The 15738-nt window shown below is 45.9% G+C and overlaps 1 protein-coding gene across 1 annotated transcript in view; it reads right to left on the reverse strand.

Annotated features, from left to right (window-relative positions):
* Positions 1 to 363: 363 nt before the first annotated feature.
* Positions 364 to 15738, reverse strand: part of GRHL3 (grainyhead like transcription factor 3) — a 37490-nt gene continuing 22115 nt past the window's right edge. The window contains exons 14-15 of the mRNA XM_032228292.1: positions 12958 to 13022; positions 364 to 510 (exon numbers count right to left, since the gene is read on the reverse strand). Coding sequence (XP_032084183.1) covers positions 396 to 510; positions 12958 to 13022 — 180 coding nt within the window. The 3' untranslated portion in view covers positions 364 to 395. The remainder of the gene's footprint in view (positions 511 to 12957; positions 13023 to 15738) is intronic.

The raw sequence follows: 15738 nt of genomic DNA on the forward strand, positions 1-15738 counted from the left end.
TCCAAAAAAAAAAAAAAAAAGCAAAACAAAGGAGATTTAGGCACTGCTACCTGACAGAGCTTCCTCTCCCCCCTCCTAAGTTTGGAACAGGGAAAAAGGTTAGAATTCTTGATCTGGCAGACAACCAGCATCATAATATAGTATAAAATAATAACAATAATAATAACAATAGCAACAATAACGGAGAGAAGATCCACATTCACATTGAGAATGCCTCTTCTACACCCTCTTCACATGTAGAGCTCGGCCACCATCTCTGGTTACTTCTCCCCCTTCAAAAGGGGGTCGCGGACCAGTCAAATGCTCCAAACGGATGGGTTGGGCTTGCGCAGAAGGAGAGTGAAACTCCGCCCCGCTGTCAATCATCCCACAAGAAGTGCAGGCTTTTGGGGGCTTCAGAGCTCCTTGAGGGTCACCCGGAACTTCTCCTCAGCTTCCACCACGTCAAGGAGAAAAGCCATATGGTTGCTGTAGTGTTGGATTATGTTGTTGTCCATGTTTACCAAGATGCTGGGAGAGGAGAAGAAGAAAGCAACGGAAGGGTTAGTCAGCTGAACACTATCCTTGGATATCAGCCACAATGCAAGATCCAAAGTTAAGAGTAAGAGAAGAGGACACTGTGCAGGATATTGCTTGATAGTCTTCCCTTGGGAAGTTGCTCAGAGGAAAGAATCCAGCTGTTTCCAGAGGTAGACGGTGATCTGTTCTAAGACCTCTTTCTACCCAACTGGATGTTCTTGGGATAAGTGGGATTTTTGTGAGTGAGCTAGGTGGAACTTTTGGACAGAAAAGCAAGCACCAGGAAGATTTCGTGCTACTGTTCTGACTTTGATTCCTTCATTAACAGTGTAGTGATTACAATAAAACAAAACAAAGCATGGATATAGTTATGGGAAACGGTAGAATAAAATGAGATTTTTAAAAAATTATGTTTCTTGTCATCTGCAGACAAGGTACTTGAATTCCTGTCACTTGAAGGGGAAAGACAGACTCTGAAAGCAGTGGTCTTATCTTCCATGATATAACTTGGCTCATTCATTCATTCATTCATTCATTCATTCATTCATTCATTCATTCATCCATCCATCCATCCATCCATCCATCCATCCATCCATCCATCCATCCATCCATCCCTTTATTCATGTATCCATTCATTCTTTGCTCCTACTGCTCCTAGTGTCGTATTTAATATTTGTACAAATTATATACTGCAATTAATTAATGCCGCCACCTCCATCAAATATTATTCAAGCACCATCAAATCATGTGGTCAAAACTGGACTCCACAATGGGCTAATTTTCAAGAAAGGAGATTCTGGCAATTTTTGCATCAGATAAGCGGAGGGGGGGATAGAATATCTCTGGAAGTCTCAACATATCTGTTTGCTCCATTAAATTCTCTAATCTGTCAAAAAAAATTAGATTACATAGCAGTTTTAGCAATCACGATCCTCTGTAGCAGTAGTAGTATCACTACCACATCCACACTCTGTTTCAACCCTGGCAATTTTAAGGTGTGTGGATCTCATCTCCCAGGATTCCCCAGCTTGCCCCTGGCTGGGGAATCCTGGGAGTTGAAGTCCACATATCTTAAAGTTGCCAAGGTTGAAAAACACTGCCTGCAATTGCAATCCCTGGAGGAAAGGCTTCCTGCTCCGACTTTACTACGCAACCTGATATATCAATCGCTAAATGGCAAAAGAATGAAAGTCATCCATCATCATCTCACATGTGTGAGAGACAATCATGCAACCTCAGAGTCAAGCTACACTCATTCTTAAAAGCAAGCGATCAGAAGGAGCTTGGTAGCCTCTTTGTCAACAAATGCATTTTTATTAACACACAAAAATCTTGGTGAGCTGCACTTAATCCTCTTGCCTCCAGCCTCATTGCTCCAAATAGCCCAAAACCTCTACACACCTCCACATATTGTGCCCAGGAAGCTGGTGCAGAGACTTCAGACCCTGCTGGCAATGGAGTCTGGGGAATTCTGGGAGTTGAAGTCCACAAGTCTTAAAGTTTCCAAGTTTGGATACCTCTGGTTTAACTGGAGACTTTGCCTTTCCTTCTGGAGCACAATCCCAGCCAATTAGTCAACCGGATTCCAAGTCAAGAGGGAAAATCCCAACACCACAAAACCAGGAACTGGTTGAATTACTATCATATTTTATATTTCTCAACAACTGCAGCACTGATTGACAAGTTGTATTGTTATCTGAGGTGCATAGCAGGACATTTATGCAGACAAGTAATCATGACATGGCAGGACGGAGGGTTTCCTGGTTTTTGCAGAACAGATCTACTTTTTTCACATATAGAAATTGGGCACATGTACTGTCTGTCTACACTGCCGTCTCCAAGGAGGAAAAAAAGAGAGGATACTTTAGATTCAGAGTTGCATCCATCTAAGGAAGGAGCTTCCAGAAGGGACCCAGTGGAGACAGAGGTGCACAACTGGGGACATCTTGCCTGCAGAGTTTGGCCAAGCAAGATGGGCATCCTGGTCCCTTAGCCCCATACTCAGGGGTGGGCTGCTGGGGGTTCGCAGGGATTCGGGGGAAACCTCTGACTAAGATTCTGTGCAGTTTGGAGAACCCACAAATCCCACTCCTGGCTGGCCCCGCCCACCCTGCCCCTCCCCTCCCAGGAGTGTCCACGTAGCCCATTTTGGATGCAGGTAAGTGCAGGGCACGCACGGAGGTTCGGGGAGGGCAAAAAACAGGTCTATTGGAAGTTCGGAAAAGCCTCCGGAACCGGGGGAGAGGGCAAAAACCCCATGCCATTATGCAGGAGGCTGGTTAGGCCACACCCACCATGGCCATGCCCACCCAGCAACTGGGCAGAGAACCCATTGCTAAAAATTTTGAAGCCCACCCTTGCCCATACTAGAAAGGATATTTTGTTTGAGGGCTTCACTGGATGGCTGTTCCACTGGGCCCCTCTTAGGCTAGGGAGGATGGTTTGAGGCTCAGGCTTGTTGAAATCTTACCCCGCTAGGCTGGGTTTAGCTAGGCAGTGCCATGCAGCTACCCACCAACTTGGATAATGTGGTTCCACAAGGCATTCTCCAGGTGGGTGGCATACTATGAGAAGGTCTACTCTAGCCTGCCCAAAACCAATGCCTTCTAAATCCAGTGGGATTTCAAGTAGCCCTTGACTTATGTCCATTCGTTTAGTGACCGAAGTTACAAAGGCACTGAAAAAAAAGGGATTGGGGATTTTGCAGTATCCTTCCCCTGCCACGCCAAGCCACACCCACTAAGCCACGCCACGCCCACCAAACCACACCCACAGAATTGGTGGTAAAAATTTTTTGGATCCCACCACTGCAACCAGCCAGTGGATGGATATTCTGAGAGATGTTGTCCTGATGTTTCTAGAAGGCATCGGTTTTAGGGAAGCTGGGCTACCGTCTCTAGAGAGGGCGTCCCTCCCTCCCTGCCCTCCTTCCCAGCCAAAAGCCCCTTCCAAAGCCCCTGCCCCAGGCACATCTTCTCACCATCCTGAACTTGGCTGCCTCTTGGTCTTTTAAGCCCAAGCCTTGGACATGGGCCAAAGCAAACATGAGCTCATCTGCCAAGCATCGATGGGGAGGAACCGGAGGAAAACTTAGGCTGCTTGGCTGCGTCTCCTGCCCTGCAAGGGCTCCAGGAGAACGGGGAAGGGAATGATTGGCGCTTGCAAAGAGACAGGCTGGGGGAGACGAGCTGAGGTTTGCTGGGAGTACCCGAGGCGATTCAGAGGCACGCCACATTTTTTTTCCCCTGACGCCACTCTGGAAACCCTTTGCAAGCTGGTTCCCAGGGAATGAAACTCGCCCCCCCACCCGCCCCCCCAAAAGCTGGAGGGCTCACAATCAAGGCAATCAAGAGGCTTTGGCAGCCGGTCCTCCACCGAGGAGAACCAAAGGGTTCCCACCAGGATTGTGCAAGTGTTTTTCAGCAACAGGGCAGAGTAGCCGCTTCATTTCTAGTAATAAGGCTACCGTTGATGCACCCCTTTGCCAAAGACAGAATTGAGGGTGGAGGTACGAATAAGGTAAAGGTTCCCCTTGCAGATATGTGCTAGTCGTTCTGGACTCTAGGGGGAGGTGCTCATCTCCGTTTCTAAGCCAAAAAGCCAGCACTGTCCGAAGACGTCTCCATGGTCATGTGGCCGGCATGACAAAATGCTGAAGGCGCATGAACGCTGCTACCTTCCCACCAAAGGTGGTTCCCAATTTTTCTACTTGCATTTTTTACATGCGTTCAAACTGCTAGGTTGTCAGAAGCTGCAACAAGTTACAGGAGCTCACTCCATTACACGGCACTAGGGATTCGAACCAGTGGTGGGTTGCTGTCGGTTCGGCCTGGTTCGGCCGAAGTGGTAGTGGTATTTTTGCCTGGATCGCAGAACCGGCAGCAACCCAGGCTTGCCACGCCATGTTTTTTCCTAGTGACTGCGCATGCACAGTTCAATGTAAATTGTTCTGCACATGCACAAAGAATTTACAATGAACTGTGTACTCATGCGCAGGGTAAAGTACACAAGAAGCAAACCAGTAGTAAAACCGCCAGCAACCCACCAGTGATTCGAACTGATCTTTCTGATTGACAAGCTCAGCATCTTAGCCACTGAGTCACTGCATCCTTTCTGGTACTAAGGCTGCCCTTGATGCACCCCCTTGCCAATGGCAGAACTGGGGGTTCAGGTCTGAAGAAGACGAGAGCCCAAAACTGCCTTTCCAGATAACAGCAAGGCAGAATTGTGGGGAAGCTTCCTGCGCATTTCTAAAGCAGGGCAGCTGTGAGTGTGTTCAGCTCTGCCATGAATAGAGATGATTAAAGCGAGTAGACAAATTCACCAGCAATCGTGTTAATGTTACTATATCACCAGTTTGAAAGATAGAAAATCTACAAAGATCTCTTCAATAAGTCACCAATCTTCATTGAAACATATGAAAGCAAGTATTTGCTAATGTCGCATGAAGTGTGTACAAAATGCTCCAACATCGGAAATGTTTAAGAAGATGTTGGATAGCCATTTGTCTGAAGTGGTGCAGGGTTTCCTGCCAAAGCAGAGGGTTGGACTAGAAGACCTCCAAGGTCCCTTCCAGTTCTGTTATTCTATTCTATTCTATTCTATTCTATTCCATTCCATTCTATAGGAATAGGAAGTTAAAAGCATAGAATTGTTGGTGGGCTGAAATGCTGCTTATAGCTGTGTTGTTTTGCCTGAATTTGTCACTATCTTCCTCTTTTAATCCCCCCCCCACCTATCTTTTCACTGGCTAAAACCCTCCCCTCTCCCAATGACACCTCTGCAGCAGGTTTTCTGGAAAGCACTTTTTTAAAAAAAATGTGAGGCCCACATAGGCACGGCTTCCCAGCGGCTTCCAGGTACCACCTACAAAATACTTTGCAAGTTAGAGCAAGACCTTCCCAGCTCCGTTTTAGCTACCTATGTTTTTGTGCCACGTTAGCACCTGTTTTACTGGGATTATTAGTGGAGCCTTGTTTAATTAAACCACGAAATCTCCAGTTGTTAAAATAATGCTTCATGTAGAGAAGGTTCTGCAGTGACTCTCAGCAAGGAATGTTCAGGAGACCAGAAACTCACTTTCAGATGACATGTTGAAGCGTCATCCACCTGATCTCCAGCTGGCAGATAATTATATAAGTTGTGCTGCTCAGTGCCAAGATGGATTCTGCCACAGCAACATGACTGACAACAGCTAAAAGAACTTCTCCTTACTTATTTATGGTGGACAAAGTTAAGGAACAGGGTTGGCTTCGCTTCCTCTCCCACTGAATGTCACCTCCTGGACATCAATCATAGTCTTTCATGTGGGGTGAGGCAGGGTGGGGTGGATTTAGACAGATGCTTAGAACGTCAGGTTCAGCCTTCCCTCCATCTCTCTCTCTCTCTCTCTCTCTCTCTCTCTCTCTCTCTCTCTCTCTCTCTCACACACACACACACACACACACACACACACACACACACACTGGGTGATACTAAAGGGGACATGGGGTGAAGGAAACCTCTGCAAGTTCCTTGCAACCTGTCACCTGCCAGGGGTCTAGCACTGTCCTGAAAAAGCCCCATGTTCAGAAATCGCTTGGGAGCATTAAAAGATTCAGAAAGATATATAAAGGATTGAAGTGGGAGGAAGCCACACAGGGAATGTCCCAAAGGTGTTTTTCCAAAGATTCCTCTTCAAAAGCAAAACATTTTTTTTAAAAACCCACCAAGAAAGCTGACTTGCCTCTTGGAAAAAAACATCTTTTTGGGACAAACCATGACCTAAATGATTGAGAATCTCCATAGACAAATGAAGGGAATGCAGTGTGTGAAGGCTGCAAGTGACCAGAAGTCCAGCTCTGGTTTTATAACTAACTAGTGCTGATAACCTGGCATTGCCCGGATATTTATTTATAGGGGGGAAATGTCCGGACCAAACATAATTTATAATGTTGGATTTTCCCCCTTACCAGAGGGAGCCCTCTTGTGAAGTCATCACCATGGCAACTCCACTGCGCTGTACAGTAGAAACCATTTTACGGCAGTACAGTAGAAGCCATTTTACAGCCTAACAGGCTGTATCTTAACAGAACACACATTCCGAGTGCTGTTATGCATGTCTTACCCCCACAGTATTTGTTTCCAGAGAGTAAGTCATCTTTGTACCAAGTTTGGTTGAAATTGCTCAAGGCATTCCCGAGTTATGCTGGAACAGACACACACGCACACACACACACACACACACACACACACTTTTATATATGTAGATAGTACCCGGAAGAAGCTATGGATGGACACAACACAACTGTGGTTGGCTCACATGTTTTACCCATAGTCCTCACTGTGGACCCTGGTGCCACTGACACTGAAAAGGACTAGACAGGAATTGCTCAGCCCTGGGAAAGTAGAAAGTGTGAGAAAGAGACTCAGAACAGCTCTGCCTTAGACTTGCTGTCCTTAAATTGGGGACAATGAAGGTTTCGGAGAAGCTTTTCAACCCACAACAACTAAGTGGCATTCCTGAAATCCTTGCACTCTCTGTGTTTTGACCTGCCCTACCCTGGAGGGTTCTACACACAGAACCCGAACAGCAGTACAGGATGCTAAAGTCTCAGGAGTACTAATTAATCAGTGGGACCATTGTAGCATTTCTGCATAAATCCTCAAAACTAATAAAAGAAGTAAAACTGTAAGAAAGCCAGCCCTGTGATAAGGGCTGTTCAAAAATGGAACAGGGGAAACCTTGGGAAATGGTGGCCTTAGGTGTTGAAAAAGGGTCCGGATCAGGGATGGGCTGCTGGGGGTTTGCAGAGGTTCAGGAGAACCTCTAGCTAAGATTCGGTACAGTTTGAGAACCTCCAAATCCTACTCCTGGCTGGGCCGGTTCACTCAGGGATGCACTTGATGCATTCTATGCGCGCATGCACAGTAGTGAAAAAATTGCTTCTGCGCATGCTCAGAAGCAAAAAACCAAGATGATGTCACTTATGGCGCCGCCGAAAGAACCAGTTTGGGGGTGTGGGCAGACAAGTTATTACCTATTTAGCCAATCCAGTCCTAACTGGTAGGAACCCACCTCTGGACCACACCCACCAAGCAACCAGGCAGAGAAGCCCTTGCTAAAAAAAATTAAGCCCACCCCAGGTCTGGATGGACATCTATTAAGGATGTATTTCTGCACTTGGACAAGACGTTCTTCCACTAACTTTCCAGCCAGGGGTCTTTTAGTGCTCTCTGAGCTTGGTTGTTTTCTTGCAGTATTTCATTACAGTAAACAATACCCCAGGCAAGGAACTACCAACTCAATGCAACAATTCAACAGTAAACAATAGCCTAATCAAGGAACTACCAAGAAGAAAACAATACTCCCACCATTACTGGCAATCCACCTGTATATAAACAGAGAGCAAACCCCACTCCTTCTATCAGCAATGAGGTTACTTGGTTGGGCAGTTACTCAGGTACCAGGACAATTGGCAACTCCAAATCTCAACTAACAAGTGCCCTGTCTTACACATTCTCCACAAAAATCAGAATACCAAATACAAGCTGGGTAGATACGACCTCATAGATGATGCTCACTCGCATTCAGAGTTGTTAACCTAATTTTGCGAAGCTTCTTCTCCGGTAACATTGTATTGCTAACTAGGGCATACAAAATCTTTTCCAGACCAATCCTCAAATACAGCTCATCTGCCTGGAATCCACACTGCATATCGGACATTAAGACAATTGAGCAGGTCCAGAAGTTTTTCACGAAAAGAGTCCTCCACTCCTCTGCTCACAACAGAATCCCTTATGCCACCAGGCTTGAAATTTTGGGCTTGGACAACCTGGAACTACGCTGCCTGCGGTCTGACCTAAGCATAGTACACAAAATTGTCTGCTACAACATCCTACCTGTCAATGACTACTTCAGCTTCAACCGCAATAATACACAGGCCAACAATAGATACAAACTCAAGATAAACCGCTCCAAACTCGATTGCAGAAAATACAACTTCAGCAACAAAATGGTCAATGCCTGGAATGTACTACCCGACTCTGTGGTTACATCCTCAAACCTCCATAGCTTCAATCTTAAACTACCTACTGTGGACCTCACTCCATTCCTAAGAGGTCTGTAAGGGGGCGTGCATAAGCGCACCAGCGTGCCTACCGTCCCTGTCCTACTGTCCCCATTTATTTGTTCCCATTCCATGTGGTCATGTCCATGTTTATACTTCTACCTGTTATCTCATGCATGTTTGACTGACTGACTGACTGACTGACTGACTGACTGACTGACTGACTGACTAACTAACTAACTAACTAACTAACTAACTAACTAACTAACTGCTTGTGCCATAATAGGAGCATGGGAGAAAAAGCTCCTCAACAGGGTGGTCTTTTAAGGTCTTGATTGCTTTTGCTGAAATTCCATTTTGGGATCAGGTATTCAAGGTGGACCAAGCCATCTGGAGCAGCACCACACTGAAAAACAGAAGCCCCGAGAGAGTCTGGGATTTTATGGGTTGCTAGAAGTAAGAACAAAACCTCCAGTCTCTGTGATGGGGCTACAGATTGCAGTTATCCAGACACAACAAGATTAGCGGAAGGATGGCGGTCCACCCCCTGCCCAATTATGTTCTTTGTCTGACCAGACCGAGAGGTGGAGGAGAGAAAAGGGGAAACAAAGATTAGCGGTGATCTACCACCCACCCCTGCTCCCCAGCTTTTGTATCCTTCAGACTCCGTTGCAAAGTGGAATGCGAAAGATTTTTAAGCGGCTATTCAGTTCTTACGTCAGCAGAAAATATTTGGTGGGAGGTGGCTAGGCTCAAGAATGAACTACTAGGCCCTATGAATTAGCTCAAGTATGAACTAGTAAGGAGCCTGTATTTCTAATTTTTATTTGTTGGAGATTATCCTGGCCCCAGTGGATTATTGGTACCCTTCCTAAACTTCAATCTCCATCAAACCCAAACCAGATTTATGTTCCATTCCTAAAGGTTTCAGGTGGGAAATGTGCTGCTTATTACAATAGTTGTACCTTGGGGGTACAGAAGGATGTGGTGGCTCAGTGGCTAAGATGCTGAGCTTGTTGATCAGAAGGTTGGCAGTTCAGCAGTTTTAATCCCTAGCGCCACATAACAGAGTGAGCTCCCGTTACTTGTCCCAGCTTCTGCCAACATAACAGTTTGAAAGCACATATGCAAGTAGACAACTAGGGACCATTTTGGTGGAAAGGTAAACAGCATTCTGTGCACCTTTGGCATTTAGTCATACCAACCACATGATCACGGAGACCTCTTCGGACAATGCTGGCTCTTCGGCTTTGAAATGGAGATGAGCACCGCCCCCTAGAGTCGGAAATGACTAGCACATATGTGCCAGGGGAACCTTTACTTTTTACTTTGGGGACCAGCATTTTCCTGGAGTCCTCTGTAAAGATTTTAAGACCCTGTTCCTAAGTTATCACTTCTAGCCTACATCTCTTTGCTGTATAAATGAAACTTGGGTTTTTGTTCCAAGCCTGCATCGTTTTGTATAACAACAACCTAAACCAGAATAGTGTCAATCTTGTGTTCAGAGCAGGGTGTCCAACAGGTGCTGACGGCATTACTGCCAGTTCACTTTGCATGTGCTTATGCGCAGAACATTATAAAATGACTAAAACACATGCCAGCAACGACATGGGCGACAGGAGAAGCGGTCCACTACTGCTTCGCCCAAACTGGAGCGAACTAGTAGCAAGCCACCAACTTAGTAAGTTTAAGACTTGTAGACTTGAAGTCCCATACTGGCTGGGCAATTCTGGGAGTTGAAGTTCACAAGTGTTAAATTTGCCAAGGTTGGACACCCCTGATTTAGAGAGAGAGTTGCTGTAATATTGAAATCTTCCCTTCGTTCTGACTATATAGGCAAGCCATAGATGCCCTTGCTGAAATGCTAGCATCCCCCAACCAGTAAATGTTATCGTTGTAATTTGTAAATTAGTCCCATTAGTGCAGGGGTTGGCAATCTTAAGCACTCAAAGAGCCATTTGGACCCGTTTCCCACAGAAAAGAAAACACCGGGAGCCACAAAACTCTTCCCATGCCTGACTATTTCCTGAGCGGCCACAAAACTAGTATATGTACTTGAAGTAAGCATTCTGTTTTCTTCTGAAACTTTTCTTGTCTTGGATTTCACCATGTTTGGCCTATTGGGGGTTGAAAAGCTCAAGAAATCACATTCCAGCAGGTGTCGCACATTGGCGGGTGTAACACATATTTTGAGCAACAGAGAGCCGCAGCAGAGGGATAAAAGAGCCACATGCGGCGCCAGAGCCGCAGATTGCTGACCCCTACGTTAGTGGAATCCAGTACAGATTTTCCTCCCAAAACTGCTCTATTCCAGGATTATCTGCCGCTCTAAGCCTAAGGGTTACTCCAATCCTGCTGGTTTTGAGAAACAAACAAACAATGGTCCCCTGATGATAAAGATAAACCCAAAGATGGTGACCTCGGGGCATTGCCTGGGGAGATAACAACATATCTGTTGAATTCCCCAGACCACTCCATGCACTATGTACACACACACTTCTTCCTCAGGCTTTTTTTTTTTATTAACCTCACCAAACAACTTCATATTTTAAAAATAAAAGACACAGTGTGTAGAAGCCAACTGGAACAAGATTGGCCCTTTGACTCTAATACCCAACACCAGCTGTACCCCAAATAGGGGATGAAGTTCAACCCATGTCCAGGTGGGTTGAAATTCAGCTCCCATTGTGGAAGGTGTCAAATTGATTAAAGTAATCTAAGCCAGCTGTCTCCAACCTTGGCAACTTTAAGACTTGTGGACTTCAATTCCCAAAATTCCTCAGTCAGCTTTGACGTCTGATCCCCCTGATCTAAGCTTAGGACACTCCATCTCTCCGTCTCTCTCTCTCTCCCCCCCCCCTCTCTCTCTTTGATGTTTCTCAACCTTGGAAATTTCAAAATGTGTGGATTTCAACTCCCAGAAATCTTTAGACAGAAATGGTTGGGGAATTCTGGGAGTTGAAGACCACAAATGCCAAGGCTGAGGAACTCTGAGCTAAGGTGAGAGAGGGCGGAAGGTTCAAAATTGACCAGAGAATTTCCATTTTTGGTGTGGATCTTTCAAGTGCTGTAACCTAAGCCTTATCTTACACGTGGCATGGCTTAATTATGCTTCACTCAATAAGCCAGCCCTGGCTACAGTCACACATTGCCCTAAATTACAACCAAAACACCACATGAAGATCTTGTATTCCAATGAACCCATTGTTGGCTGGGGGAATTCTAGGAGTTGAAGTCCGCCCATCTTAAAATTCCTGAGGTTGAGAAACATCTTTCTAGGTCGTTTCAGCTTCCACCAAAGTAATGACACAGGGAAAGCCCACTGGAGCCCACTAGCAAACAGCTTCCATCACTGTAGCCAAGAACATAGTTAATCACAGAGTCCCCAACTCATACTTAATGCTCATAAAGAGGCATGAATCTTTAGGTTTCCAAATGCAAAGTTGAGAATAACATTAAATTGCAAGACAGCAATCGCCTGAGCCGGAGGTCATTTCTAGAGAAGACCTGTTGGGCCACAGAAAGAAGGAAAGGGTAGTGCTTTCATGAAATGCTGAACCAGATAAGCCTTTGGCTGGATCCAGCAAGATTCTGGTTGCTCTTAATGAAGACATGCAGCGTTTCTTCCAAATTAATTTGATACTATTCAGGGGTGGGGTTTGCTGCCCTGTTGCCCGGTGGGCGTGGCCTAGTCAGCCTCCTGCACCATGGTGGGGGTATGTGTGTGTTTGCCCTCCCTGGGCTCCAGAGGCTTTTCTCGAGCCTCAGGAGGGCGAAAACTGCTTTCCCTGGACTCTGGAGGCCCTCCAAAGGCCGAAAGCAGGCCAGTTTCCGGACTTCCGGAACCTCCAGTAGGCCCATTTCCCCCCATCCCTGAACCTCTGTGCAGGCCCTGCACTTACCTGGCATAATGAACGGGCCATGTGGAGACTCCGGAGAGGGGCGGGGCAGGGTGGGAGGGATAGGATGGCCGTGGCCATCCAGGGGTGGCATCAGAGGTGATATTCTGCCGGTTTGCATCAGTTTGGGTGAACCGGTAGTGGTGGCGGAGCAAGGCTCCGTTCACCCACCCACCCAGATGTCATCACAGACCTTCTTCATGCGCTCCCGCTACCGAACTGATAGTGAAGATAAGACCATTACCGGGTGGCATTTGGGGGTTTGCCGAACTGGGCAGAATCCTAGCTAGAGGATCGTCCAAACCCGTGCGAGCCCCCAGTAGCCCACCCGTGATACTATTCCTTCCCATGACCTCTGAAAGCTGGCCAACAGTTCCAATTGTTTCCAAACCCTACTTCTTTCCATGTAGACATTTTCTTGCCTACTTGCTAGACCCATTGCATTCCCAAGAACTCGGAATGTCATACAAGGGAAACAGACTATCACTTACCCTCGTTTGCACTTTTTGTAGACTTTATAGATGCTTTCTTCTGGCAGGCCATATTTTTCTGAAATCTGGAAAATGGAAAATAATAGTTTACTTGCACATTCCGATGAACAGATTCCTGGGCTTATAAAACTCATTGTTGGTATTGCAGTATATGTAATACTTCCCTGTTCATTCTGACCATAAACCAGTTGCAATTGCATAATGTCAAAGAAATTTTCAAGTCAAAACCAAGCAACTGAGAGCTGAGAACTAAACTACCATATTTTTTGGAGTATAAGACGCACATTTTTCCCTCAAAAGAAGTTGAAAATCTGGGTGCGTCTTACACACTGAATACAGCAGTTCTTGCCTCCTGAAACTCCACCCCTTCACCAAAATGGCCGTGCATAGCCTTTAGGAGGCTTTCAGAGAGCTCCTGGGGGCTGAGGAGGGCAGAAATGAGCGAAAAACGGGCTGTTTTGTTTTGCTTAATTTTACCCCCTCAGCCCCCAGAAGCACTCTATAAGCTTCCTAAAGGCTATCCATGCCCTTTTTTAAAATGAAAAACGGGCCTGTTTTGCCCCCCGCCCCCAGGAGCACTCTGCAAGCTCCCTAAAGGCTATTCATGCCTTGGGGGGGGGGGGACAGGCCTGTTTTCGCGAAAAACAGGGAATTTTGGGGAGGTTTGCAAAGTGCAAAAACTTTTTTTTAATTTGCCTCTTCAAAACCTTGGTGTGTCTTATACTCTGGTGCGCTTTATACTCCAAAAAATATGGTAGTTAGGTGATAAAGAGAATGAGATCCAGGAAAAAATTATTCAAATCCTATTCTAGTTACGGAATTATGTTGGCTTAGGCTAATCTCTGTTTCTAATGTTTATCTCTGCCTTCTGAAACTCTGGCTTAAACCTTCCTTTGCAACACAAGAACAATACACAGGTATCCATGGAGTTGGGAGAGGATCAAAAAATAAATCAAGAGGGTGGCTGCAATGGTGTGATTACGCAATCGTGACTTTTCTTTGCTTATTCTTAACCTTCTATGCCCCTAAAACCATGATTCCTGAGCTACGATGTACTGATGGCACAGTGGTTAGAGTGCAGTACTGCAGGCTACTTCTGCTGATCACCCGCTGCCAGAGGTTTGGCAGATCGAATCTCACCAGGCTCAAGGTTAACTCAGCCTTCCATCCTTCTGAGGTGGGTCAAACGAGGACCCAGATTGTTGGGGGCCAGAGGCTGACTCTGTAACCGCTTAGAGAGGGCTGTAAAAGCACTGTGAAGTGGTATATAAGTCTAAGTGCTATTGCTATTGCAAACCTATGGTACGTGTGCCAGAGGTGGCACACACAGTATGCGAGCCGTCACATCAGTTCAGCTCTGCTGTGTATGTGCATGCGCCTCCCACTGGCCAGCTGGTCTTTGGGTCTCTGCTGCGCATGCAGAGGGGGCAATGTGTGTGCAAGGGGTACATGTGGTAGAACACATGCTTGTGGGCAGTGAGGCGTATGTGGGGGGGCAGGGTGTAATCAGGGGGCTGCGCGTGCATGCATGGGGAGGGCTGGGAGCATACTCAGGGCTTACGGTGCATTGCATTTGGGGGGTTTGTGCGCGCACACACTTTGGGCACTCGGTCCAAAAAAGGTTAACCATCACTTCCCTAGAACAATAGATTTTGTATTTAGGAAGACGTTCCTAACATTTGGTGTGAAGTTCTTTCAATACTCAATGATGTTTCACAGGTCATGCTTAGTTTGCTTTAGTCATTATTCGTTGAATAAGCCACAAAGTCAAGATTCACAAATTGTACTAAGTCAAAAGCAAACTAATGGTATTTTAGCATCACACAGTATGAGAACTAGCCTAAAACATGTGATATACAGTTATTTGGCCCAATTTTAAACCTGGTCTCCCAATTCCCTTCCCTAGAGGAGAACAATATGTGGGTTTGGCCAGATTCATGTTTCTTACTATTCTCCAAAGCACCCGAGGGCAGGACAAGAAGCAATGGAGGGAGACTAAACAAGGAGGGAGCAAGATAGAACTAAGAGGCAATTTCCTGACAGTTAGAACAATTAATCAGTGGAACGACTTCCTCCAGAAGTTGTGAATGCCCCTTTAAGAAGAGATTGAACAACCATTTATCTGAAGTGGTATAGCGTTTCCTGCCCAAGCAGGGGGTTGGACTAGAAGACCTCAAGGTCCCTTCCAACTCTGTTATTCTATAACAGCCTCATTTCTGCTAGCAGAGAAACCATTTTAGTGTGGAAAACTACAGCTCCCAAGGAGGAGATTTCAGAAAAAGAAATGTGTTATTTGCTCTTTTCCAATTTGAAAGTGTGCAAAAGCAGAGCACACACACACACACACACACACACACATATAAAGCAAAGCCATAAATAGGGCTATCAGATCATTTCAGGAGATTGTTTGCTTTATTCCCGGCCTCAGCCAAGCCAAGCCGAGGGTTATCAGGAACAGTTCTGATAAACATCACAGAAATATGCTCAAGCATTGTGTGCTCTTTAAACATTGAGCAAATGTGCATGGCGGTAGAGAGAAGGGGGAGAACTGCTAGCCAAGCCAAGCAAAAAGAGGCAAAATTTACAGAGAAAGAGAGTACAGAATGAATAGGAAAACAGTCTCCAGAAACGGGCCTAGAACCAAGTTAGAGATGAGGTCTTTGATGGTGAAACACAAATCCTCACAGGAACTGAAAAGTAGGACTCATTTGTTGTTTAAGCTCTCATTGCCCTATGGTATATATTCATGAGGTTCAGACATTATGCCAGTTCTTTATGTGG

This window comes from Thamnophis elegans, chromosome 12 (genome assembly GCF_009769535.1).
Source record: "Thamnophis elegans isolate rThaEle1 chromosome 12, rThaEle1.pri, whole genome shotgun sequence".
Taxonomy (NCBI): Eukaryota; Metazoa; Chordata; class Lepidosauria; order Squamata; family Colubridae; genus Thamnophis; species Thamnophis elegans.